Below are 23,167 nucleotides of genomic sequence, written 5' to 3' on the forward strand. Positions count from 1 at the left end.
TTACCAGTTTCCACTGCGTCAGCTGGCCGAAGCAAATAGATGGTAGAAACTCCGTCTCAGCCAAGGATCCATCCTGACCGACATCGACAAGCTGAGTCGCTGGCTCCCTGTGGCTGTTTTTCCTTTCAAGAATCAGATTCATCCTTGTTAGTTGTTACGGTGGAGTCGCGTTATCATTATTCAACCTATCCAAGACGGCCGAGAAGAACAGGAAGTGGAAGGCGAATGAACCCATTTCCATGGTTTGAGGTGGTGATTGTGATCATACACTTGCACGGCCTTCAGCAGGCAGTAATATTGAAAATCGTAATGCTTGCCAAACCAACAATAGAGAATCGACCTATCGCCATTCTAAAGACCCTAGCATGGGTAACAGCGCGCAACATTGTCGATACCACTGAACTTGATAGTGCTACAAGTATGTACCATCAACTCCTGAGCAGGACTCAGGAGAATGCATGTGAGCAGGAGCCCTATCACATACAACTGGTCCTTCAATACCTTCATTGCGAGATGTCATTCCGTGCTGGCCAGCTACTGTAAGCTCAGTAATTATGTAGCGACACGAAAACAACGTTCTACATGTTATTTTTCTCCTGAGGACCATCTTCTCGTTGATCAAAGCAACACAACAAATCCTATCCAATCGTCCAAACCCACCGATTCTTACCTTGATTGGCGCAAGTCTGGCGACAATCAAGGATAGAGTGACGGACTAGGCTCAGGTGGTGTGACTTTGCAACCCCAATCGAAACTCTGATCACTATGCTGATGCTGGCGTTGAGCGATCAAGGGCAATTTCCGACTGTAGCATGGCGCTCAGTACTTCCGTCGACCGCGACTCGCGAGGCGCAATCCAGGATGGGAGAGAGTGTCTTTGAAAGGCTGACAGTCAATCAATAATCAAATGGGTAAGATGGTGCGTAAATAGCCCACATGGGCATACAAGTGGATGAGTGCCGCATGAATCTCCATTCTCGTTTCCTTTTTTGTCTCACCCCCAAAATCATGGGTCATGACTTGATAATGGTGTCGTCAACTGGCTTAGCGTGATGCCTACGTATCTTTTGAGTGTCAAGTTCAGTCGTTTCGATCGGAGCGGTTTTCTCCGCCAACCGTCTAGTCCATTGCCCCCCCAAAACTCCTAACTCCTAAAGAGAGGGGCTGAGAGATGTGACGGCGCTCAGGGGCCTCGGGCTTCATGTAGGCGCATGCAGTAAAACGTAATGTACGAAGTACGGAGCATCTCTCAGTGTACTGTACACTTGTCGGCTGATAGTTCAGTTCAATAATCGATAAATAGTGACGCGGTATGGTGCAGATCTTATGCATATAGGACAGTCAGCCCGAGAGTACTATGGACTACTCATAGTATCATGTTATGCCCGCATGCGACGTCTCTCATTCGTCCAATACTCCAGAAGCGGCTAGCCGTCGTTGAGATCAAGGTCCATACATTAAATACGGAGTACAGAGTCCTTCCAGTTTATTCCAAACTGATGAACCTGACCGTATACGAGCAAGAAGGAATTCAATGGGAAAAACTTATGTTGTGTTTTTGGAGCAGCCGGTCAGCCACAGAATGATATTTTAGGCTTACTAGCTCTTGTCTCAGTTCATCAAGTAACAAAGCACGAAAGTACTACGGAGCATGGATGATTGATATTTATGAACCGTACCTAATTTGTAGCGGAGGTAATGCTTTATCTGAGGGAAAGGCGAACAATTACAGAGTAATGATGATGCATAAAAATATTAATAATATCTGATGATGTTACCCTGCCTCGTCGAACATGGAGCCTCGCTATTAATCGTCAATCCACTTTTCCATTTTACGTCAGATTAATTTCATCTATCAATACAGGGTATATCAATGCACCGCAAATTTACATATGATATCAAAGAGTGCTCCTGTTGAGACGAAGGAGGATAGAGCAAGGTAATCTATATTTATTGGCTGTTTGTTGCAGGCCAAACCAAAAACGACAATGCTCCGTACCTAGCGTCCATATCTGATCTCATATCTTGATGAGCATTGATTGGCTTGTCGTTACCGATGACGACGTGCTGAGACTGTTCTCAAGAAGAGCTCAAAAGAATCAGAGCAAAGGAAGATCCTCTACGGACTACGCGCTGAAAAGCTGATCACTCAGTGTGAACATGGCCCACGTCTGCGTAGATAGTTCGTAAAGAAATTGATACAGCCTCAAGACTTCCCGAAAGGAAGCCAGAGCTTCTAGTCTTAAGACGAATCGCACCACAAAGGTTAACCAACAGAAGCCCAGACCACCAATAAGGAACGCTCAGTGTCACCTTCAGCGTTAACCTTGGAGCTAAAGCAGTGCATCTGGACGTCTTAACCTCTTTGGCCTCTCTTTTGTGTTAAATGCTTCAGTCTTCTGCTTTTGTCTGCTGGACCAGGTTTGTGGTGTATGCGTCCAAAATACTACTCCCTACCCAGGCAGATACATAGGAGTCACGGCATAGCAGATAAGTGCCACCAGTCAAGCCGTCTTGAAAGAGGCAGGAACACGAACACAAACTTGTCTCAATAATCGGCTCAGTCTGAGTTCGTTCTAAACTTGGATCATGTCTTGGAAGTTGAAAGCAATTTTGCAAATAATCAATAATCCTATGTCCAAGTGGGCTGAAGCATTGTTCCAGAATCCCCAGTTAACAAAGTTGTCCACCATCTTGCAAGCGCGTGCCACTATGCAACAGACAAGCTGATGACTGAGGGTTGTGGTATTATTCTCTCAGTCTTGATGGAAGTCAATTATACGTGGGAAGTCCTCGTCGTCATCTTAAAAGTCACCAGAGTCGGCTCTCGTCAAGAACGAATAGCAGGCCGCGAGCGGATCTAGACTGGGGCTTGAAATGAACCCTCGGATCTGGTTGATGGTGGTGGTCTTTTCAACATTGGAAGACGTAGTCTCCATCAATGGGCGGATGGCCACCTCGCAGCTAGTCAAAAGCCATGATCAGATTTCACCTGAAAGGGAGAGCAACGCTTGACTCGTTCGGGAAAGTCAAAGTCAGAGGGTGAAGAGGCCTGAAAACGAAATGCGGTTGGTCAGTTCATGTGCGCCTGGGTCCCGCAGACTCACAGTTGCATGGGCCCAAGAACCCCCCTTCAAAAAATGGAAGAAAGGCAAAATGACCCAAGTAAAAGCTCTAAATTGGCGGCGGCGTTTGCCAAGGTAATAATGATGATGTTTTGCTGGTCATAACTCTGTCCACCACTAGACACTGTCGTCGGTCAGGCTGGGCAAAGTGCAGGTGGCAGACCGCAAACCTGCCCTGTTGAGACTTTGCCGCGATCGGCCTCGGACTCAAGGCTTCTTCAATATTACCTTAGTATTTCTTCGCAATTATTATTATTCTGTACGGTAATTATTCTCGGACTATCTGACTTTGACTGGCTGAAGTTGTATCCAGATTGGATGGCCAATCAGGTTTGCACTATCGGTCGCCTCAATAACTTCCTGACCATTCGGAACCATCGGGGAGACTGCTGAAGTCAACATTTGTATTCTTGAGTTCACTAGTACGGACAATCTACGGATTGCCTCTGTACATAGTATAGAAATTCTGTGGCAGGCTGGGAGAGAATAATCGAAATCCAGATAGCAGCTGTTACAGACTGGTCATTGGAGTTGCCACAAGAGTGGCCTGTCCCCTGTGGCACTGAAACTTGCCTTAATCTCTCCTTGAAGTTGTTAGAGACTTTCATCACTTTGGGCTTATCTTCCTTCCTACAATACTCTCTACCGTAATCCACTACCATGTTTGTTAATTATGATGGTTGAGCGAATAATCTTGCCCTTGAAAGTTATAACAAATAATTTGTGCTCAGTGATACCCATATTGTTTCCCTAACACGGTGCCACTGTCAAAATATCCACCATCCAGCGCTATTATTCGCCCCATACGGTATCTAGAGTTGGACTTGGGTAGCCGGCCACCTAGCAAATAGCAATATTCGGTGGGAGTGGTCTATCACTTGTTCACACTAACAGTTGAGCAGCAACTGCATTCAGGGACTAAACATTCCAGCTCCCAGTACCTGGTGGCCAAGTCCAACCAACTGCTATTTCAGGTGTGAATCTCACATTTGGACTCTTCAACTCACAATTTCCCCTTAAATATCGAGAAGAAGATAATATTACCTTCAACCAATTTAGCAATAAAAGGCTTGTCCTCTGCGAATATTAGTTTGCGTCATGTCCCATTCGAACTAGACATGCCGTCCCCAATTTCATTTGGTTTTACCTTTGATCCGAAATGGTCCAATCCGGCCGTATCTCAGTCGTAGTACCCCCTTACCAGAGGGGAAACGATGTTCATCGGAGAATTTTCGTATTGTAACTGCAGCTCCTTGCAAATGTGTACAGAGTGCCCCGTGGTGGGTTGTCATATCCAGGTCATTTATCGCCTTGCAGCATTCTGGGTCACCAGGTGGGCAGTGGGATGTATGCAAGGACTTTGATGAGTATGGTACTCCGTTATCATCTACCTCATATGTACCTATGTATCTCGCCAGGGACAACTTTACAACCTTTCACAGGATAGGTGGTGACTGTTGTTCTACTAGTGTCCACTCTACTACCTCTTCTGGGCTCCTTACGTTGATTTTTTTTTACTCTTCCTGGCGGCTCGAGGACTTCATCAGCAGCGCATTTTCTCCATGACCAACGCACGGGGATTGAACTGATGATTGATCACTCGCATTTTCAACTCGCTTGAGTAACTTTGATTCCATCCAAAGCATTGGCGCTTGTGCACGCTCGGAATATGCTGGTGTAGAGTAGATAGACGAGGCCCGGCTGTGAGGGAGACTTGCGCCTCGCTTTTTCTTCGTCCCATGTCCTATCCTCGTGCAAGGATCAGTGGAAAGGTGTCTCAAGTTGAGAGATGCGAGCCAGCGCACATGAGTCTTCTGTCTACGAAACAGTCTGACCCAGTCGCAGGATGGAATGTCCGAAGTATGAGCCTTTGAATCATCCCGATGATCTCGATCTACACCCCTACGAAAATCGACAGCATCAATAATCCGTGTATCACGCGCTGAAACCGAGGTTCATGGTTGAGCAGAGACACTTACTGGATCTTAATAGCGATAATTAACCGCCAAAATGCGTAACCGATGGCATGGCCCGTGACTAAACGGAATCGCACAACACCAGGATTCCTCCAGCAATTTTCGTTCACTGCGGTTTAGAAAATCTGGACCGATGATGTCCTTCGTAGATCAAGCAACTGTCATTGTGGTACAGGTCTATAAAAGCAATACTCCAATATTCCTCACTATCAACGACGCGCGTAGATGACAAGCCAACAACTTCTCGCATATTGACCTTACTGTCACGACAATGATTGTGTGCTGCAATAGGTCATGAAATCACCATTCATTATTTCCCAAACAGGGTGATAGATACGTAGTCAGGAAGGCATACGAATCCTGTTTCACATCTGGATCATGGAAATGGAACTGACTGAGCAGTTGACCCAAATATAGCACCAGGACTTGCCCAGAGTCCAGACCTCGACATCCACTCTCCTTTTGATCTTTGTTTCCCCACTGGAATAGTGTAGCCTACACCCGTACATTTACAAATCCAACCGTTTTCATCGTGACTGCTAAGTCGATCATATCCAGCTGACATTATCTTCGACATCTCGCAATATGTCCTAAGCGATGGATGTAATCAACCACGGCCCCAAACCAACACTGCCACTTGGGAAGTGGGCCACAGACAAGGCTCTCCGTTGATTTCGAACAGATTTCAACAACCATGGGAGCAACGATGCCGGTGTCGCTGACGTCTGAGTGCCATGGGATCGCGGAAAGCCGGCTGCACCTATGTTTACCTGACTTGACAAAAGGAATCTGTCCATGCCTTGTCTGGGTCTCATGGGAGCTAGTGAGACTACCTTGCTTCTGTGATCTTTGTTGACGGTGTTGAGCGATACACAGTGTATTCGAGAATTTCAGTGCGCCTAGTCCTTGCTGGAACGCACTTCGTACAGCAATCCATGCCTGCTGAACACGGCGACTCCGTGACCAACGATGCTGCTTGTTGAATTCAACGCCAGGTACTTTGGTCATCTTCGTGCGGCAATCTAAGTTCAGTCCTTTTGTCCTCATTCCCGAGGTATATGCACGCACTGGGAGTAAAAAGGCGCCGAGCAGGGAAGACAATGAAAGATGCAACCTTACGTCTGGTCAAACTGGCCTCTCGAGTCATCCTTAATCCTGTCAATGGGTGGAAAGACCAGAGCCAGCTTACCCTGCCCAGCGACAGCGGTGAGTAATCTGTCTACGGTCGAATCAATAGCCCAAGTCAACATGTTGCCCCTGTCGCCCTACAATGGAACACGATCATTTTCTTTAGCGATACGGTTATTCTCAAAGGGAATGGCTGATCCGTTCTCAAAGGTCTGAAGCGCAGCCGACAGACACATTTCTAATCGAACCAGAGGCTCAGTTGCTATATTCGACCAAGCATCATACTTTGCGATAGAAGCCGATGGTGTATCTGGCCCTCTATGTCAAAACTGATGTTTTCGTGATGTAGACCGGACCAGGCTAAGTTTGCTGTTGACAAGTCAGAGCATATAGCAGGCGATATCTGGCACTTTTAAAGTGCTCCTCAACACCTTGTTCCGGATACACCTATCCTAGTCAATTATCAGTACAGCGAGAGATACTGGCTGTACATATACGACCCCCTAGCCAACAGCCTGGTCAGGTACCTATTAAGACCATGGACTGTCAATGCGCAAGAGCGTGGTTAGATTTCACTGTATCGGTCCGAGGACGAGAGAGAAACGGATGATACTATGATGTCCCTCTGCCTTCGTACACGAGGAAGCAGCGAATAATCTTCCACAGACTGGCTGATTATCTGCATTCCCTGGCTATAGTTGTCCTCGGTAAGCTGCAAGAAAACTGTATTAAGTGTCGGTTAGGATAGCAATCGTTCCATAGCTGCCTGGCTAGGTGCTTCCCCCGGGGGGGCGGGGGGTTTGTTTGCGTCGGCCCTATTTGAAGCTTTTGTTCGCTAGAACCAGTAGACAATAAAATCCAATCACAGCCAGAATCCTTTGATAAATAAGTACGAGATAATATGAGAGTTGCTCCGATATCATGTGTGTATTAGAAGGGTAATTCGTAGTAGTCATCCTCAGGCAGAGGAGCCAATGATGCCCGGTCCGACATTTCTCCGCATCCGCATCCCGAAGATCTTTGTCCTGTAATATCAGTTCAATGCAGAAGCGGAAAACCACAACCATCAGCCTCCCACAGATACAATGCGTCCCAGTCTTCAGATGCTGCCGCTGAGGTGGCAACAGATTTTGTCAAAACCAGCTGTGTCGACAGCATCGCCCCTGACATTCCTCCTACCACAATTCCAGCAACAGAGCCGCAATGCACACATTTTAGCGTCGTTGTCCGATACCCCGGGAGCGTACAATAAGAGAATTAGAAGAGGTCGTGGTCCAGCGTCCGGTAAGGGTAAGACCTCTGGACGTGGTCACAAGGGTCAAAAGCAGCATGGGAAGGTCCCCGCGGGATTCAATGGTGGTCAGACGCCAGAGATTGTGGTGCACGGTGAGCGTGGGTTTAACAACGTGTATGTCCCGCTCTTGTCAGCGCAGAGAAAGATGATGGAGATTCTCTAACATTCGGCAACGCAGTTTCGCCCTCGACCTCGCACCCGCCAACCTCGACCGCATCCAGGAATGGATTGACCAAGGCCGCATCGACCCAACCCGCCCCATCACCATTCGCGAACTGGCCAAATCCCGCTGCATCCACCAGACCAAGGACGGCGTGAAGCTTCTGGGCCGCGGCGCGTCAGCTGAAGGCAACGTCCTCAAGCAACCCATCCACATCGTCGTGTCGCGCGCTTCCGCCAGCGCCATCGCTGCCGTCGAGGCCGCTGGCGGCTCCGTGACAACGAGATTCTACACCCGCTCTGCCATAGCCCGCATCATGAAGCGTGAGACGCACCCGTTCATCTCGACCGCGTGGTCGCCCGAAAGCGCCAGCGACGCCCTCCTCAAGGCCGCCGGCCTCGAGGCCCAGGATCTCACCGAGTCAAATATCATGCGCGAATTGGGCTACAAGTACCGGCTCCCGGACCCAACTAAGCGTCGCGATATCGAGTACTACCGTGACCCGGCCCATCGGGGTTATCTGAGCCATCTGCTCAAACCGTCCGAGGGACCCAGTTTGTTCTTCCGCTCGCCGGCGGAGCGCAAATCGTCTGCTGGCGTCAAGAAGGAGAAGGTGCTACCGGAGAACAGACTTTGGTAGTGAGGATAAAATTCTACCGTGTCTAGCTCCCATGTTTTTGACTTATGTTCCTGGTATAACTAGCCTGTCTTCTTCGTTTAAATTCTGTCTTGTTGGCTTCCGATTTTCCTGTGGGAATACGTGTATAAATACTTTGCATGAATGGAATATTAGACCTTGGTCGCGTAGCTCTCATTTTTTTCCAATCGCCCTCTGCTTTCGTTGACCGAGTCAAAACAGCAGGCATGGTACTTAGCCCAATATCAGGCCGGATCAATCTACGAAGGCCGAAGACCGAGAAGCTTATGGGTTATTGTCAATACAGAGCAATCCCCCCCCGTCACCCCCAAGTGGTTTGGTAATTCGCATATTAGCCATGTAGGTCACAGTCACAGGGAAACGAATTACAGAGATAGACGAAGGCGAGGCTTGGATTAAATCAATTCAGCAGGCTATGAGCAGGAGAGCTGTTTTTGGAGATATGTACATCATGCAAAAGCCATTGAGTGAAGAACGCATATAGAACCAGCCAGGAATAACGCCATGCTCGCTAACACCGTGTGACTTTTCCTTGAATTCAATAAACCATTCATCTTGCGGAAGTGCCCGAGTATACCATAGATGAGTTGGGAACGAATCCAGAAAAAAAAAAAAAAATAAAAAAAAATAAAGCACGGGATATCAATCCCTCCATAAAAGGTCATAGCAAACAAACCTCGTCGAGAAAAACAAAGGGTATCACAGATGATCAACAATTCCGAAACACCAGCCCTCGTGCTGTCATTAGAGAGCGCCAGTGATGACCATCAAAATAAGCACACATAAATCATAAAGTTCATCTCAGTCTTTAGCACTCAAGAGGTGTAAAGAATATCAAAAAGTGCCGGCAATTCTGCCGTCAAAGAAGCACTCAAAGCTTCCAGATTGAGTCGCTGCTACCGTCCTGCATATTTTCGGAAAAGCCATCCAACCAACGAGATGACAACACATCACGAATAGTCCAGCGCCTTCTGGTGTCCATGTCTAGGCAACCCTGGATGAGGTCAAGCGCAGCTTCTCTGTCCTTTACAACTTGCGGGTCGCTGGTGTCACCCAGGACGGCCTGTCGGTCCCAGGTTCCGTTGAGAATGTTCGATTGTATACGAGGGGTGAAGGAGTCCTGGAATGGACGTGATCCAACGATGACAGTATAGACAATGACACCGAACGCCCAGATGTCCACTGAAGGATCAATCACGCCATTGTCTGAGAGAAGCAACTCGGGGGAGGCGTATTCCAAGCTTCCCGCAACACTAGTACTCGACCCGGCCGGGCCAATGTTCCTCGGTGGTGGACGGTCCGCGGCATCGTCATAAGGGCCTGGGGAGTCTCCTTCATTGTCCGTGTTTAGCCATTCAGCCATGCCAAAATCGCAGAGGACAAGAGTACACGTCTGTGTACCGTCCTGGGACTTGTGAGGGTCTAGTAGACAGTTCTCAAGCTTGATATCTCTGTGCACAACGCGGGCGTCCTCATGCAGATATCGCAGGGCGCATGCTAGCTGGTAGGTATACTTTTTGGCAAGCTTGATATCCAAACCTTGACGGTTCTGGCGAATAAGATCAAAGAGGGTACCCCCAATAGCCAGCTTCGTAAAGCAGAAAGTGGCATAGTCTGTCTCGTACACCGCATCCAGCGTCAAGATATTCGGGTGATTGAGGTATCGCCAGACTCTGACCTCGTGATCAAACTCGGCTTGAACCATGTCATTTTCCTTCTCGCTCTTCCCAGAGACCTGCTTGCGGACGATTTTTACAGCGAGGCGTCGGGTTTCACCACTCTCTTCAACTTTATATGCTTCCTTTACAGTGCTGAAACCGCCAAAGCCAATCTGTTTCCCAAGCACATACTCAGTACCAACCATTTGACCCTCGTCATCTGGCTGTGGAGTGGGCTCTTCTCGGCCATTCCACATGGACAGAAACGTGCTGGCTGGGGACTTGCCACTCGACAGAGTAGACCGGCGAGAGCTCTGACGCGTAGAGCCTCGAAGTCCCCTTGGCTTGCTACCGAATGGCGTTATGACACCTGCGGACCAAGAACTGCGGTCATCGAGCGAAGCGAACGTTTGTATTGGTGACGCCACGTAGATGGGCGATAAGAGGTCCTTGGAACTTTCCGGCGGTGTTCGAACCTCATCGTTGATAGGAGATACAGTTGAATTAGAAGTCAAGGATGTTGGACGGTCAAGTTCAGCGCTCATAGGAACCTCTTCCTCTGGGCTAGTCGGGAAACTTCCGCGATATCCAGTAGGAAAGATACGCTGGTTACGACATCTTCTGGGACTAGCGTTGTAGTCGATCTGCTTCACATCGTGCTCCTTATCGTCTTCTTGGGACAAAGCATTTCTTAAGCCTGAAGTTCTTGATTGATACTTGAATAGACCTCGATCTCTCGGATCTCCCTTGGCAAGTGGCTCTTCGAGAGGCTGCTGTTGGCCAGAATCTAGAGTGACGTTAGGGTCAAAGCTGATGGAGGGGCGTCGATTCTGGATGTAGCTCTCAAGCGGGGAGGCCGAAACCTCTTCTGGCTTATGAGGATAGCTGACATCGTGCGTGTGCCGATCATCGTGACGAGGTACCGAGATTGGAGGAGTCGCTGAATGAAGACCACTCAGTATACTGTTGTCTTGATCAGTACCGCAACCGCGCGCGCCAGAATCGTGAAAGATGTTGGTACGGTCGCCCTCGATGCCACTGCCATCATCCGTCGCTCCCCGGCCACCTTCAGGCCGCTGCCACTGATGTCGCTGAAAGGAAGTTTCGATCTTCAAGCCTGCCAATCCGTTCCTTTCTTTATGAGCCATGCCCTCAAAGAGGACAACTCCGTAATAAGTGGAAAAGCTAAAATGGTGATGAGGTTGCTGAATTTCGCGATGATACGATGAGACGACTACATGGGAGGGTCGACGGAGGTCCGTTGTGTTTTAACTCTGCCGATTATTGGGGACAACCATAAAAAAGGGTGGTACGATTCAGACAGAAGAGGCTCCACTTGCAGATGAAGGAGAGTCAGTGAAAGAGGAGTATAACTAGATGATGGGTCACCTGTCCACAGAGATTTGGATGAAAAGATTATTGAAGCGTCGAATCTGAGATGAAGGTGATGGGCAAGGATAGGTGTATCGGGTGATGACGGGACGATTGTTGCGAAGGCTCGGAAAGTGAGCAGTGTGCGGGGATGGCAGATCGACACTGATTTGCTCACCGTCCAATGAACGGTGCTTTATCATCATACGGACCCCATTATGTCACCTGATCAGTGGGACTGGTCCTTCGATTGTTTGCCCTAGGGTCAAACAAGCACGTGCTAACCCTATCGTAGTTAGAGCATTCTGGCTTAGGTGCCTGGCTCTGGCAATCCTAATAAGCGCGCGCAAGGGGCGCTTGTTTGGAGATTCTGGACACCCCCCTTTCGGACGTTGTCTTGATAGTCTGGGGAACACGTTAGGTTACCCGGTCATTGACACGGCCACGGGTGTTGCATATCTCTTCTTTTCTTCCTAGTTTGGCCTGTTCTTGTCAAGAATCGCTCTGGAAGTATTTCTTTCGTCTTGCGGGCCATATTGCCATTATTTGACCGTCTATCCCTGACACCTTCAGCCAACGCTCTCTGCGAAATTGACCAAGCTGGCGCTGTCACTTTGATTGACTTCAGACTCTTGGACACTTATCCTTGCGTCTTTAATTGACAAGAGTCTCCTTCAATTCGATCTTTTCATTCCTGTTCTGTTTTGTTTTTGTTTTTATTTTTACTTTATTTTTTTTTTTTTTTACCTCCACACCAATCGTTACTAGGTCGAATCTTGTTTTGCTCTCTCTTGCGACATCGATGACGCCTGATTTCTCAGTCGCTCCTCGGTCTTCGGTTTTCGAGCTCTCAATACAATTTCCTCGCTTGTCTAGGGACCAAGTATCCGAGAAAAGTCGAAGATGACAAGACCTCGAATCGTCCGAGCTGGTATGTCCCGAAACAATCACTCCGCACTGGCAAAGTCCCTGAGCTGTGTCGTTGAGATTCTGACTCGCTCGCGGTAGACACGCTGGACCTTCAAGATCACCATGCTCCCTCCGCTAAAGATCATTCGAAGCATTCCTTCAATACAGGCAGCGGCCTTGCACCCCATCAGGAACATACCCTTCGCCATGCGGATCAAGACGCAAGAAATGAGATGATACACGGCCCCAATTTGGACGAGAGCCACCTGAACGCTGACCACTACCATGATGGAATGGATATTCATGACGATATGGACGTTGCGGATGCAGGATTAGGCCATCATGGACGAGGCCATGGTTCAGAAGAAGGCGACCTCGCAGACGAAGAAAGTGACGATCTGTTGGATGATGATTTGATGGACAAAATCTCAAGTTCGCCGTCAATTGACGATGGTAAGCACCGGATCTTGGGACTCTGATATTCGTGGGATGGTTCGTTGCGCTGCACTTCTTGTTGCCATGCAATGTCCCCATGTCCCGCATACTTCTCGAAATTTCCAGATGCACATGGCTTACATCGACTAGAAGATATTGATTTCGAATTCGTCTACGCCCTTCACAATTTTGTCGCCACGGTTGATGGACAAGCCAACGCAGCAAAAGGAGATACAATGGTCCTTCTCGACGATAGCAACAGCTACTGGTGGCTCGTTCGAATCGTCAAGGATGGCAGCATCGGTAGAATTTCTCCTCGGCCTCCCCAAAACCGTTCCCTGACAGTTTATAGGGTATCTGCCAGCTGAGCATATAGAAACACCCACAGAAAGACTTGCAAGGCTGAACAAGCATCGAAATGTTGATGTAGGTGATACCCGCTGAGTACTAGGACTCTCTAACAGCAGCAGTTGTCAGCAACGATGCTGGGTGACAATTCAGAGAAATCCAAAAATCCGTTAAAGAAAGCAATGCGCCGCAGGAATGCAAAAAACGTCACCTTCACCGCTCCGACCTACATTGAAGCGTCCGATATTGATTGGTCGACCGAGGATGAAATAGACGACGGAGACTCTCTTATCGATGGCGGAGAGATCATACGCGATGGCGATGATCTGCAGGATGATCACAATGATGATATTGTCGTCGAGCCGCTCAGACCGAAGTCAAATCGCGACAAGGTCACTGATGAGTCGGAAAACATGGAAGAATCTCAGCAGACTGGCTCTACGAGCCCCGAGAGGCAACGCTCCAGCCAGGAGTTGTTTGAGACAGCCAGTAAGCGAATTCTGTTGTGTTTTGCTGGACCAGACCTGATCGACATTCTAGGTGAACCTACTGTCAGCAGATCTCGGAATGGTACCGTGAGGAACACGGATTCGTTCTTCAAAGACGACACTGTTGAGACTAAGAAGATATCTCTGACGCCGAATTTGCTTCGTGACGAAGTGAGCAGTGGCGGGCTCTCGAGCGAGACAAAGGAGGTGCGTATACATCCGTCAATTCAGGGGGGAAATGCGCGTATAAATGGTGCTAACTGTGCTGGAATTGTCTCAAGGGTCGCGGAAGCTTTGACAATATTGACAAAGCATTGGGTGCAAACGACAAAGGCAGGGATGACAAGAAGAGAAAGGACAAGAAGCCAGGGATGCTGAGTGGGCTATTCAAGCGGAAGGATAAAAGAAGCAAATCCACCGAAGATGAATCCGAGGAGCCAGAAAAGGTCTCAGGCGAATTATCCCGAACGTCGCCCATACCTAAGACGTCCTCTGAGTCCGTGTCGTCCCCTGAGCCACGGCCAGCGAAGGGGAACCCGGCACAAAAGCAGACAAATAAGTCCCAGAAGCAGACTCTGCCTGCAACCTCGCCCGCCAAGCATGCGGTTCAGCATGGCAAAGCGCCTGTTGCCGTCGAAAGTGGTGAAAAGGCGCTTACAAAGGCAAAACAAAAGACTGATACAATCCGACAAGTGGTTTCTGAGGACGACGACATTCTTCCTCAGCCTACGCGTTCAATGACTTCTGAGGACGCGGGAGACGGGGTATTGTCTCCTATTGACACAATAGATTCTTCCGCAAAGCGGGATCCTGAGGAGGTAATCGCAAGGGATGCTACGATCGATACCGTTGAGTTCCAGCATGAAGAAAGACAAAGTCCTTACGATCGGATGGTTGCACTCCACCCCTCTGTGACATCTCAGCCGCAGAGATCTCCGCAGAAACAGGAGAACTCATATCATGACCGAAGACCAGAGTCGCCTGCGAGTGTGTCACCGGTCGAGGCCAGTGCACCACATGGCCTTCAAACGGATTTGTCTTCTCCAAAAGATTATTCTGTCTCCCCAATCTCGCCGCCGGTTTCCCCGGCCGAAAACGCCAGCGAGAGCAAGGGCATTGATACAGTCGCCTCTCCAACGGGACGACTTTCTGCGGAAACCCCGACTTGGAGCGACGCTAGTCTGCGGTCGTACTTGGACGATGAGAACGACATCCGCGATTTGTACATTATTGTGCACGATAGTTCGAACATCCCTCCTGCTGGTCCTGAGCATCCAATCACGGGCAGCCTTTTCAAGGAGGAAAGCAGGAGATTGAAGGAAATGAGCAGCCAGTTGGACATGATGCTAGCTGACTGGGTCGGTCGACGTTTGCGAAATGCAACTGCCACGAAGACAGTAAGCGTTACAGCGTTGTGACTGCTCTGTTGATGTAGGTCATGCAAATGTCGTCAAACTTTTATCGGGGTTCTTCTGATAGCCAGATGCTCGATTGTGCTGGGCGCAATACATGAGCTATACTTCCCACTGGCTCGTTTCTATTCTAGCCGGTCTAAAACCGTGTCGTTATACAGTTTTCCTTTTTGCTTTTTTCCCCAACCTCTCATTACCCTTTTCTCTCATTCAACTCAAAAGGGCGCTGGTGTAAACCCCTTTTCAGAGACCGCGAAAGCCCCTTGCTGCCAGCTTGTTTGTTTCATTGTTCTGTTCCCCTCGTTGAACAAGTGAGTTTATCACAAGCTATTTTGCGCTGGCTGGGATGTCGTCCTTCTTTCCCTACTATGCTCGATCTTTCTTTTCTCTTTTCTTTTCCTCGCTTTACGTCTATTGGGATACCCTGAGGCAAATATGGGCTTGTTCGACTCTTGCATGCTTCCTCTGCTCTACAGCCAGGTTAGCATCTCTTATCATAACTCTTACCTCTTACAAATGAAGACGTAAACATATCCTGCAGATCACTCTGTGGCACACGCTCTAGGTTCCTAATTATGAATATGGTAGATCGTAAACGAAGCCTTGCTGTCTCGCCACCAGTGTAGGGCTTCGCCTTTTCTTGATAGCGGTATCTTTAATCTTCTAGACTGTGTCGCTTTGACACCCTTATTAAGCACATAACTCGAGGGTCTCCTTGAGTTATGTGGAATGCCCTAGTACCGTGACTGGATGATGTCGCGCGGGAAGGTCATCTGGTGCCGACGCAGTCATACAGCTTACGCCTCAGCCGCACGGGACAGCTGATCCATGTTTGATCGAATCTTTCGTTATAAAGCATTGTCTGACATCATTCAGCCTGTTTCTTCTTAAATTGCAATTCTCTTACTCTGGACGAATCCATTTGCCTCTCGCAAGTCTTCACTCCCAAAGATGTCGGACCCATATGGCCAGTACCCACCCTATAACACTGCAGCCCCAGGTCCGCACCCTAGCGGCGGGGCGTACTATGCGCCCCAGAACACCCCGCATGATTATGGGTCTCAGCAACAATATGGGCAGCCTGGCCAGCTTCAACAGTATACGGGTGCCTACAATTCCCAGCATGATTTGAGCCAGCAAGCGCAACAGTATCAGCAACCGCCGCAGAGGGATTTTCTGAGCCCGTCTGATGCGCTGGGGTACCAGCATGCGCCCGGAAACCACGAAGCTAGAGGTCGCCAGGGCAGCAACGCTGAGTATTAGTATGTCACCTTCCTCGTCATTCGATTGTTCTTCAACTAATGCCTTACAGCAACCAGCATATTGACGAACATAGAGATGTTTCCCGATCGCGGCGCAGCCGATCCCGCGCGTCCAGCAGCGCGATGAAGGACAAATCCGGATCGCGGTCTAGGTCTAGATCTGCTTCATCTGGGAAGGACCGAGACCTTGCTGGAACGTTGCTGGGGGGTGCGTCTGGATACTATCTGGGACATAAACAGAACCATGGTATTCTTGGTGCTTTGGGTGGTGCGCTATTAGGAAATTTTGTGGGGGATCGAATCAAGGATCACAGTGAGCATGGCGAGGATCATCATAAGCGCCATCGCCATCGTCACCATCATCATGATCATGATGATGGGCATCACAGTCATCACAGTCATCACGATCATCACAGTCATCACAGTCATCGCCACCATGCCCATCGGCATCATCGGAGCCGCTCGAGACATAGTGCACACAGTGACAATTCCTGATGCTTGCGTTTCCTGTGGGGAGTGGTAAGCCTGGCATGAGGTGATGCACGTGATTCTGAATTGTTCTGCAATAAGAACGGTCCTCATTCGTTGTACTACTTTCCATCATGCCCTTGCTTGTGGTTTCGGTTCGCTCATGTTGTCTATGCAGCAGCAGATGGATTGTTAATTTTGCTCCCGAAGATTAGCTGTGCAGTGATGCCCCGCATATTCGTAGCGCGCTCTGTGCTTGATGGACGGCCGCTTGATATGCCTGGCAGACCATGGGTAACTGCAAACATTGCCTTGATCGCTCCAGGCTCCCAATAGGCAGTGACAAAAAGACGTCGGAGTTAAGCGTTTCACATGTCGAGTAGATCCTTCAATCCACTCTACGCTTGAGCATTCTTGAGACAATACATAGTATTAGTGTCGACAATGGATCATTTGGTACGCACAATAATGGGAGTGCTGCTGATCACCTGACCTTGATGTCATAAACTAGGTAGAACTTTGATAAACAAAAACGATAAGGGTCGGTAATGTACCAATGAAACCGGAAACCAGATTCTTATCAAAGGAGGATGATGATGATGATTGTAATGTAGTATTGAGGGTTGGCACGTGACCACCTATCTTACGAACAGATGTTAGTCAGTGATCCCGTCCTAGTCCGAATGCGGCGGCGGTTTGAAATGAAGCAGCCAATGGTATCAGCAGGATACGCCAATACAGATCAGGAGTTATCTATCTGCTGAGAGATCGACTAAATGCTAATTTATCAGCTTGTGGAGCGTGATTCATTTTGTGCCTGTATCAATGCAAGTGGTCGGTCTCTCTCTCAGCTGAGCCCACAATGATTGACTCGTGACCCATACTCGAAGGGGCAGTGTGACTCCCCCAAAAGGATGGACAGAACACACAGCCTTTGAGTCCTTGTATTCTTTCACTCCTTCATTCAACGATATCATTTCTATCAGCCTTGATTCCTTTGTGTCAAGAATACCCCAAGGATAAGAACATACCATATGACTCTTCGTTGTTCATGTTGTTGAAAGACATCTTTCCCGCTCCGCTTTGCTCTTTCCTGTGTACTTCCCCAGAATCTCCCCGCATTCATTTGGGAATTAGCAGGTACCCTGAGCCAGCAAGAGGGTATTTGTGAGTTGAATAGAGTCACTCATTATGCCTCCTCCCTTATTATACAATGTCTTGCCAGCCGCTCTTCCAGAACACTGTGAACCCTCGTCACCATTCCTAGCTGCCGTTTCGTCCCACCTGCATATCTGCCTTCCCACGCCTCTCGCGCTCTTATCTTCGATTCTTGGAACGCTCAGCATCATATCCTGGCTTTTTGCACAGCTTCCCCAAATATACAAGAACTCCCAGTTGCAGTCAACGTCCGGCCTGTCCCTGTTCTTTCTCGTTGAATGGTGTCTTGGGGATACGGGTAACCTTGTGGGTGCTCTGTTTACCAGGCAGGCAACCTGGCAAGTGATCATAGCCGCCTACTACGTCTTGGTGGACGTCATCCTAGTGTTTCAGTTCTTTTGGTATACACACTACAAAGGCCGAAGGGTCGCGTACCGTGACCACTCTCACTCTCACCATGGCGATGACACCGGAGCCATCCTTGAGGGAGTGCCGCTGTCAGAGGAGGATTCGATCAATATCCCACCACAAAAGCCTGCAACGGAAGGCTCAGCCACAAAGGATGAGGAGCTACTCAAGAAATCGGCACCCATCGCGATAGACAGCCAGCCACTACTATATATTAACGAGAAGTTGAGCTCGTCTCGTCGCACGATCACCAGATCAGCCAGTGGTCCCAGCCTGCCACTCGTCTCCACGCGCACTCTGCTTCTGGCGTCGGCGCTCTGCGCCGTTGTAGCCAACGCACAGCCCGCCGAACACAACCTTCCGCCCGCGGCTTCACAACAGAACACCCTTGAGCTGATAGGCCGGATCTCCTCCTGGATCTCAACGGTCCTCTACCTCGGCTCACGTCCCCCTCAACTCATCAAGAACTACCGCCGCAAAAGCACCGCAGGGCTTTCCCCTTTACTCTTCATGGCCGCCTTCTGCGGTAACCTCTTCTACTCCGCCTCGCTGGCAACCAACCCCAACGCATGGTACGACTTTCCCCCCGGGGGTGGTCGCGGATGGGCAGGCGCAGACGGCAACAATCGCCTGGAATGGGTTGGCCTCTCCATCCCTTTCTTCCTCGGCGCCTTTGGCGTCCTCTTTCTCGACGGTTGCATGGGCCTGCAGTTCCTCATATACGGCGCCGGCGACGAAGAACAGATTGTTCGCGTCATGTACCAAGAAAGGAGGAGCCGGTGGACCCGCGTCCGGGGCTGGATGAGGGGCTGGATCCCCTCCGTTTCCCCTCAGCGCGAATTCCACGACACCTCTGTGCAGGAAGGCCAGGCGCTCCTGCGTGGAGAACGAGAGAGATACGGCACTGTTTAGATCTTTGCGGCTCCTTCTGCTTTCTGTCTCACCGATATCTTATTCCCTTTTTCCATACAACACAGCGTGCATGCTTCAACGCCTTGATGACCATTATCTTTCATGGAGTACACCTCCATTGTGTCCTTGTGTTTTGCATTTTCTCACCTCTTCTCGCCTTTTCTTGCCTCTTCTTGTCTTTGGCGTTGCATTCTGGGAATGGGGTTTTTTCTGGACGTAGACGAATAGACGGATCATTGTCATGACTGGCCGTTTCTGACGGCATGATGCATGTGCATACACTTTGTTCCGCTTTTGGTATTTGGCGATGGCGTCTCCTCATCGTCACCTACTATTCAACCTAGGCGACGGCCTTCCTTTTTGCTTAGATATTCCCTGTGCTATCAGCACGTTACTGAGGTCTAGTCATGTTTATACATCATGCTATGCATTACACTATGCTATGATATCGGGTCTTTAGATTATTCATCGAGGGAATAGATCCTTACTTTTTCTAATGACGCTGTCTAGGGATGCTAGCTGTAAGAACAGGCTTTTGACTCGTGGATATATCCTTATTGTGTAAAAAATAATATATTAACAGTCATCTAAGTATAAACATTTAGGTACACTTCCGCCCAAGAAATCTCTCTCGGCAAGTCCACTTTCATCAACCTGAGCAAGGTTCAAGCCCTGGGCCGCAATATTAAGCGCAATTAAGAGCCGGCCCCAATTCGAACCCTCCAGCACTTGGTTGGGAAGACCGGAAATTTTGGTATGTGGTCTAAAAAGTCGAACAATGAAAGGATAGAAGTGAGAAAATAATGATTAAAAGCAAGCGGCCGGGTTCTCCATGTCGTTCATCAGTGGAACGGCCGAGATACTCGCCGAAGAAGGTAGAAGTTGCTTGGTCATCGTAGGTTCCGCAAAGGCGTATTCGTTCATTGTTCACATACTCGTGACTTTGTTTCAAACTAGACAGTCTTCATGGACAGATCAAACGATCAACAGACGATTGAAGCGAACCGTCTAGTGTTATAGGGCAAGAAGTGCTGAAAAACCTTGCGACGCGGCATGACCAGCATCACCGAATCTGGCTTATTCTTGGCCGCTCATCCCACGCACGACTCGACAATAGCGCATGATCAAGCGACATGCTTGTATCTCGGGTGGGAAAGAAAGCCAGGACGGGCACAATTTGCCCTCGAACTTCGTGACTCGTCATGCAGGCAGTTAGTACAGTGGCGATTGGACGTCTTGTACACCCCGTCTGATGACATCCTCAATACGCCAACGAGGAGGCACAATCTTCGGCGACCGCTTGCGCCGCAATTCCATCTCCTTCTCAGGTGGATGGCCCATAGCTTCATCGGGGGGTAGAGCGCCTCCGGCAATTCCAGTAGAAAACTTCAGTTGCAGGACATTGCCAATCTCGTCGCAGGCAGTCAGCACGCGGTCAAGGTCTTCCTTGGTATGCGCGGCAGAAACGCAGAAACGAGCCCGAGAGGATACCAGAGGAGTGGCGGGGTATCCGACGACGACGACGGAGATCTTTCTTCTAAGCATCTCGTGGGAGAAGGCGGGCATCTTGGCAGGGTTGAAAAGAAGGACAGGAATAATTGGCGAATCGTCGTGACCGTACACTATAAAGCCAAGACGCTTCAACCCGAGGCGAAGATATCGAGAGTTGAAGGCCAAACGCTGCAACCGCTCTTCACCCTGGCCCGGAACGATCTCACCGTTAATGATGCGGAGCGCGGAAGAGATCTGTGCCAGAATAGCAGGAGCTGGCGCCTCGCCGTAGAAAATACCTGAATCGGTCGCACGGAGTTTGTCAATCATCGCTTTATCAGCGGCGATGTAGCCCCCATTGGCGCCAAATGACTTGGTAAGGGTCCCCATCAGAATGTCTACCTCGCTCGTGTCGATGCTGAAATAGTCACAAACACCCCGCCCCTTGGGACCTATGGCTCCAATTGAGTGCGCCTCATCCACAAAGAGATGGAACTTATAGCGACGCTTCAGCGCAATGAGACCTGGAAGATTGCACATGGATCCTTCCATGGAGTACAGTCCTTCAACGACGACGAGAATTTTCTTCCATGGGCGATGAGTACGTGGCTGGCCCTGAGAGATGGCTTCACGCAGCCTTGCCTCCAGGTCCTTCATGTCGTTGTGCTTGAACATGCCAATGGACGCACCTGACAGACGGGCGCCAAAGCGGATTGATGCGTGATTCAATTCATCGGAGATAATCAGGCAGCCTTTGCTCACCAAGGCCGGGAAGATATTTGCATTTGTACCAAAACCCATCGAGAAGACCATCGAGGCCTCCTTGCCCACAAAGCTGGCAACAAGACTCTCGACTTCAGCATGAAGATCTTGCGTTCCCACCTCAGCGCGAGTGCTAGGAGCACTAATCCCGTACTTCCTCAGAGTATCCTCGACGTGATCAGCGCAGGGACCTTCAGACTGGGCGAATCCGAGGTAGTTGTATGAGCTCAGGTTCAAGGTATCCGTTGTGGTTCCGGTGAGATAGAAGTGTTTGTTGTGGTCATCGGTGGCCCGGTCGATCAAGGTGATGTATCTTCCGGGGACACCGGTCACGGGGCGTTCGAAACAGTCATTAATACGCAGCTTGAGACGGCGCACGTAAAAGTTGTCGAAATCACTGTTGAGAGCACCGTATCCATTACGAGGTTTCAGGTGCCGATAGTTCTCCTCGCGGAAGCGCTTCCCGAAGAAATCACGAACGTGTCCGAAAGCAATCAAAATCAAGTAGCTGATATAGGTAGTGAGAAGATAATAATAGGGCGGTTCGTCCATCACCGGCTCGGGGAAGACACCACCAGGGTGTCTACTCGAGTAGCGGTGGCTTGGATGGCCAATGGGGCCAAATTGGGCATGCTGCTTGGCCAGGCGACGGGCCTCTTCGGGTGACGGAGGCTGGAAAAGTGTGGTCGGAGGTTCGTCCATGTTGGGGTTGCCCGCAGTGGCTGTCGATAAAGAAATGGTCGGTAGGGACAGTGATGCCGAACTGATCGGCGGAGCGACGGGACTGGGTTGGAAACTCCCACTAGCTGCCTGGAGAGCGGACTGGGCGGATGGTTCGGATTTGGACTTAGGGGATGTTGAGAAGAGCTGGGTGAAGCGATTCGGTTTGGACGTAGAAGCTTTGATGGCGATACCGCCCTTTCCCGAAGTAGGCGAAAAGGAGGGTGGGTTGGAAGAGTCGTTGGCGAAAGAAGGGGAAGTAGCAGATCGGCGAGGCATCGCAGGAAAGGACTAGACAGAATTGAAGACCGGAGAGTCGTTCAGGAGTCGTCGTAATGGGAGAAGGGAAAGAAAAGTTGTAGAAGCGGCAGTGCTCAGATAGTGATTGTGGCAGGAGATACGGAGTACCCGTGAGGCAACAACGCTGGTTCTTTAGATACCTAATATGATGCGTGTATGTCCCTCCCCACTGAGAGAATTTGAGAGAAACAGACGTTGGGAGAAGAACACCAATGCACTGTAAACCTGAGTCAACCACAACAGATCAATTTGAGTTCGATTTATTTTTTATCCAGGTTTCAATGTTTCAGAAGATGTAGATGAGCAATTGTTGATGGCTTGATGGAGATTCGGCGCGGTGAAAGGGGCATCGATGCAGGAATTCAGGGTGATCACGGACGAACGTACCACCAAGTAAGATCACTCGAGGCAGAAATCCAAGCCGAAGAACCCGGATGGATCTCTCTGCGTCTCACACGTGGAGGGCTCGGAGCCCTGATGCAGATGGAGAGTAATTCGTACGGTACTCCAATCCAGGAGATCAAAGAGGAATACAGAAAATGCCTCAGAAGAACATTGTCAAGCTCATCAGGGTTGAGACGAGCGTTAGAATCGAAAAGTACCAGAAAAACTGGTCGTAAAAAATGAAGAAAGGTTTTTTTTTTGCTGTGAACGTACCTAGCACTTAACCGTACCTTACCAGAGAGAGCACAAACCTGTTCCACGGATTACAAATGCGGTACTC

At 49.4% G+C, this 23,167-nt stretch overlaps 6 protein-coding genes across 6 annotated transcripts; 4 read left to right on the plus strand and 2 right to left on the minus strand.

The window, feature by feature from the left end:
* Nucleotides 1–7,314: 7,314 nt before the first annotated feature.
* On the plus strand, nucleotides 7,315–8,323 carry Aud_008369 (mitochondrial 54S ribosomal protein uL15m; the record flags this gene model as incomplete). The annotated part of the gene is made up of 2 exons (XM_043293246.1): nucleotides 7,315–7,637; nucleotides 7,702–8,323. The coding sequence occupies 2 exons, from the start codon at nucleotides 7,315–7,317 to the stop codon at nucleotides 8,321–8,323; spliced, it is 945 nt and encodes a 314-aa protein (XP_043149181.1).
* Nucleotides 8,324–9,212: 889 nt separating this feature from the next.
* On the minus strand, nucleotides 9,213–11,147 carry Aud_008370 (serine/threonine-protein kinase; the record flags this gene model as incomplete). The annotated part of the gene is made up of 1 exon (XM_043293247.1): nucleotides 9,213–11,147. One exon carries the CDS (start codon nucleotides 11,145–11,147, stop codon nucleotides 9,213–9,215), a length of 1,935 nt encoding a protein of 644 aa, XP_043149182.1.
* Nucleotides 11,148–12,273: 1,126 nt separating this feature from the next.
* On the plus strand, nucleotides 12,274–14,968 carry Aud_008371 (SH3 domain-containing protein; the record flags this gene model as incomplete). The annotated part of the gene is made up of 7 exons (XM_043293248.1): nucleotides 12,274–12,301; nucleotides 12,379–12,732; nucleotides 12,865–13,017; nucleotides 13,067–13,140; nucleotides 13,185–13,551; nucleotides 13,603–13,757; nucleotides 13,832–14,968. The coding sequence occupies 7 exons, from the start codon at nucleotides 12,274–12,276 to the stop codon at nucleotides 14,966–14,968; spliced, it is 2,268 nt and encodes a 755-aa protein (XP_043149183.1).
* A 945-nt stretch (nucleotides 14,969–15,913) lies between these two features.
* Nucleotides 15,914–16,747, plus strand: Aud_008372 (uncharacterized protein; the record flags this gene model as incomplete). Its single annotated transcript, XM_043293249.1, has 3 exons — nucleotides 15,914–16,224; nucleotides 16,275–16,492; nucleotides 16,539–16,747. 3 exons carry the CDS (start codon nucleotides 15,914–15,916, stop codon nucleotides 16,745–16,747), a joined length of 738 nt encoding a protein of 245 aa, XP_043149184.1.
* Nucleotides 16,748–17,883: 1,136 nt separating this feature from the next.
* Aud_008373 (PQ-loop repeat-containing protein) lies at nucleotides 17,884–19,170 on the plus strand (the record flags this gene model as incomplete). Its single annotated transcript, XM_043293250.1, has 1 exon — nucleotides 17,884–19,170. The coding sequence occupies one exon, from the start codon at nucleotides 17,884–17,886 to the stop codon at nucleotides 19,168–19,170; it is 1,287 nt and encodes a 428-aa protein (XP_043149185.1).
* Nucleotides 19,171–20,382: 1,212 nt separating this feature from the next.
* On the minus strand, nucleotides 20,383–22,422 carry lcb2 (putative serine palmitoyltransferase 2; the record flags this gene model as incomplete). Its single annotated transcript, XM_043293251.1, has 1 exon — nucleotides 20,383–22,422. One exon carries the CDS (start codon nucleotides 22,420–22,422, stop codon nucleotides 20,383–20,385), a length of 2,040 nt encoding a protein of 679 aa, XP_043149186.1.
* Between the last annotated feature and the right edge of the window lie 745 nt (nucleotides 22,423–23,167).

This window comes from Aspergillus udagawae, assembly GCF_001078395.1.
Source record: "Aspergillus udagawae IFM 46973 DNA, scaffold_6, whole genome shotgun sequence".
Classification (NCBI taxonomy): Eukaryota; Fungi; Ascomycota; class Eurotiomycetes; order Eurotiales; family Aspergillaceae; genus Aspergillus; species Aspergillus udagawae.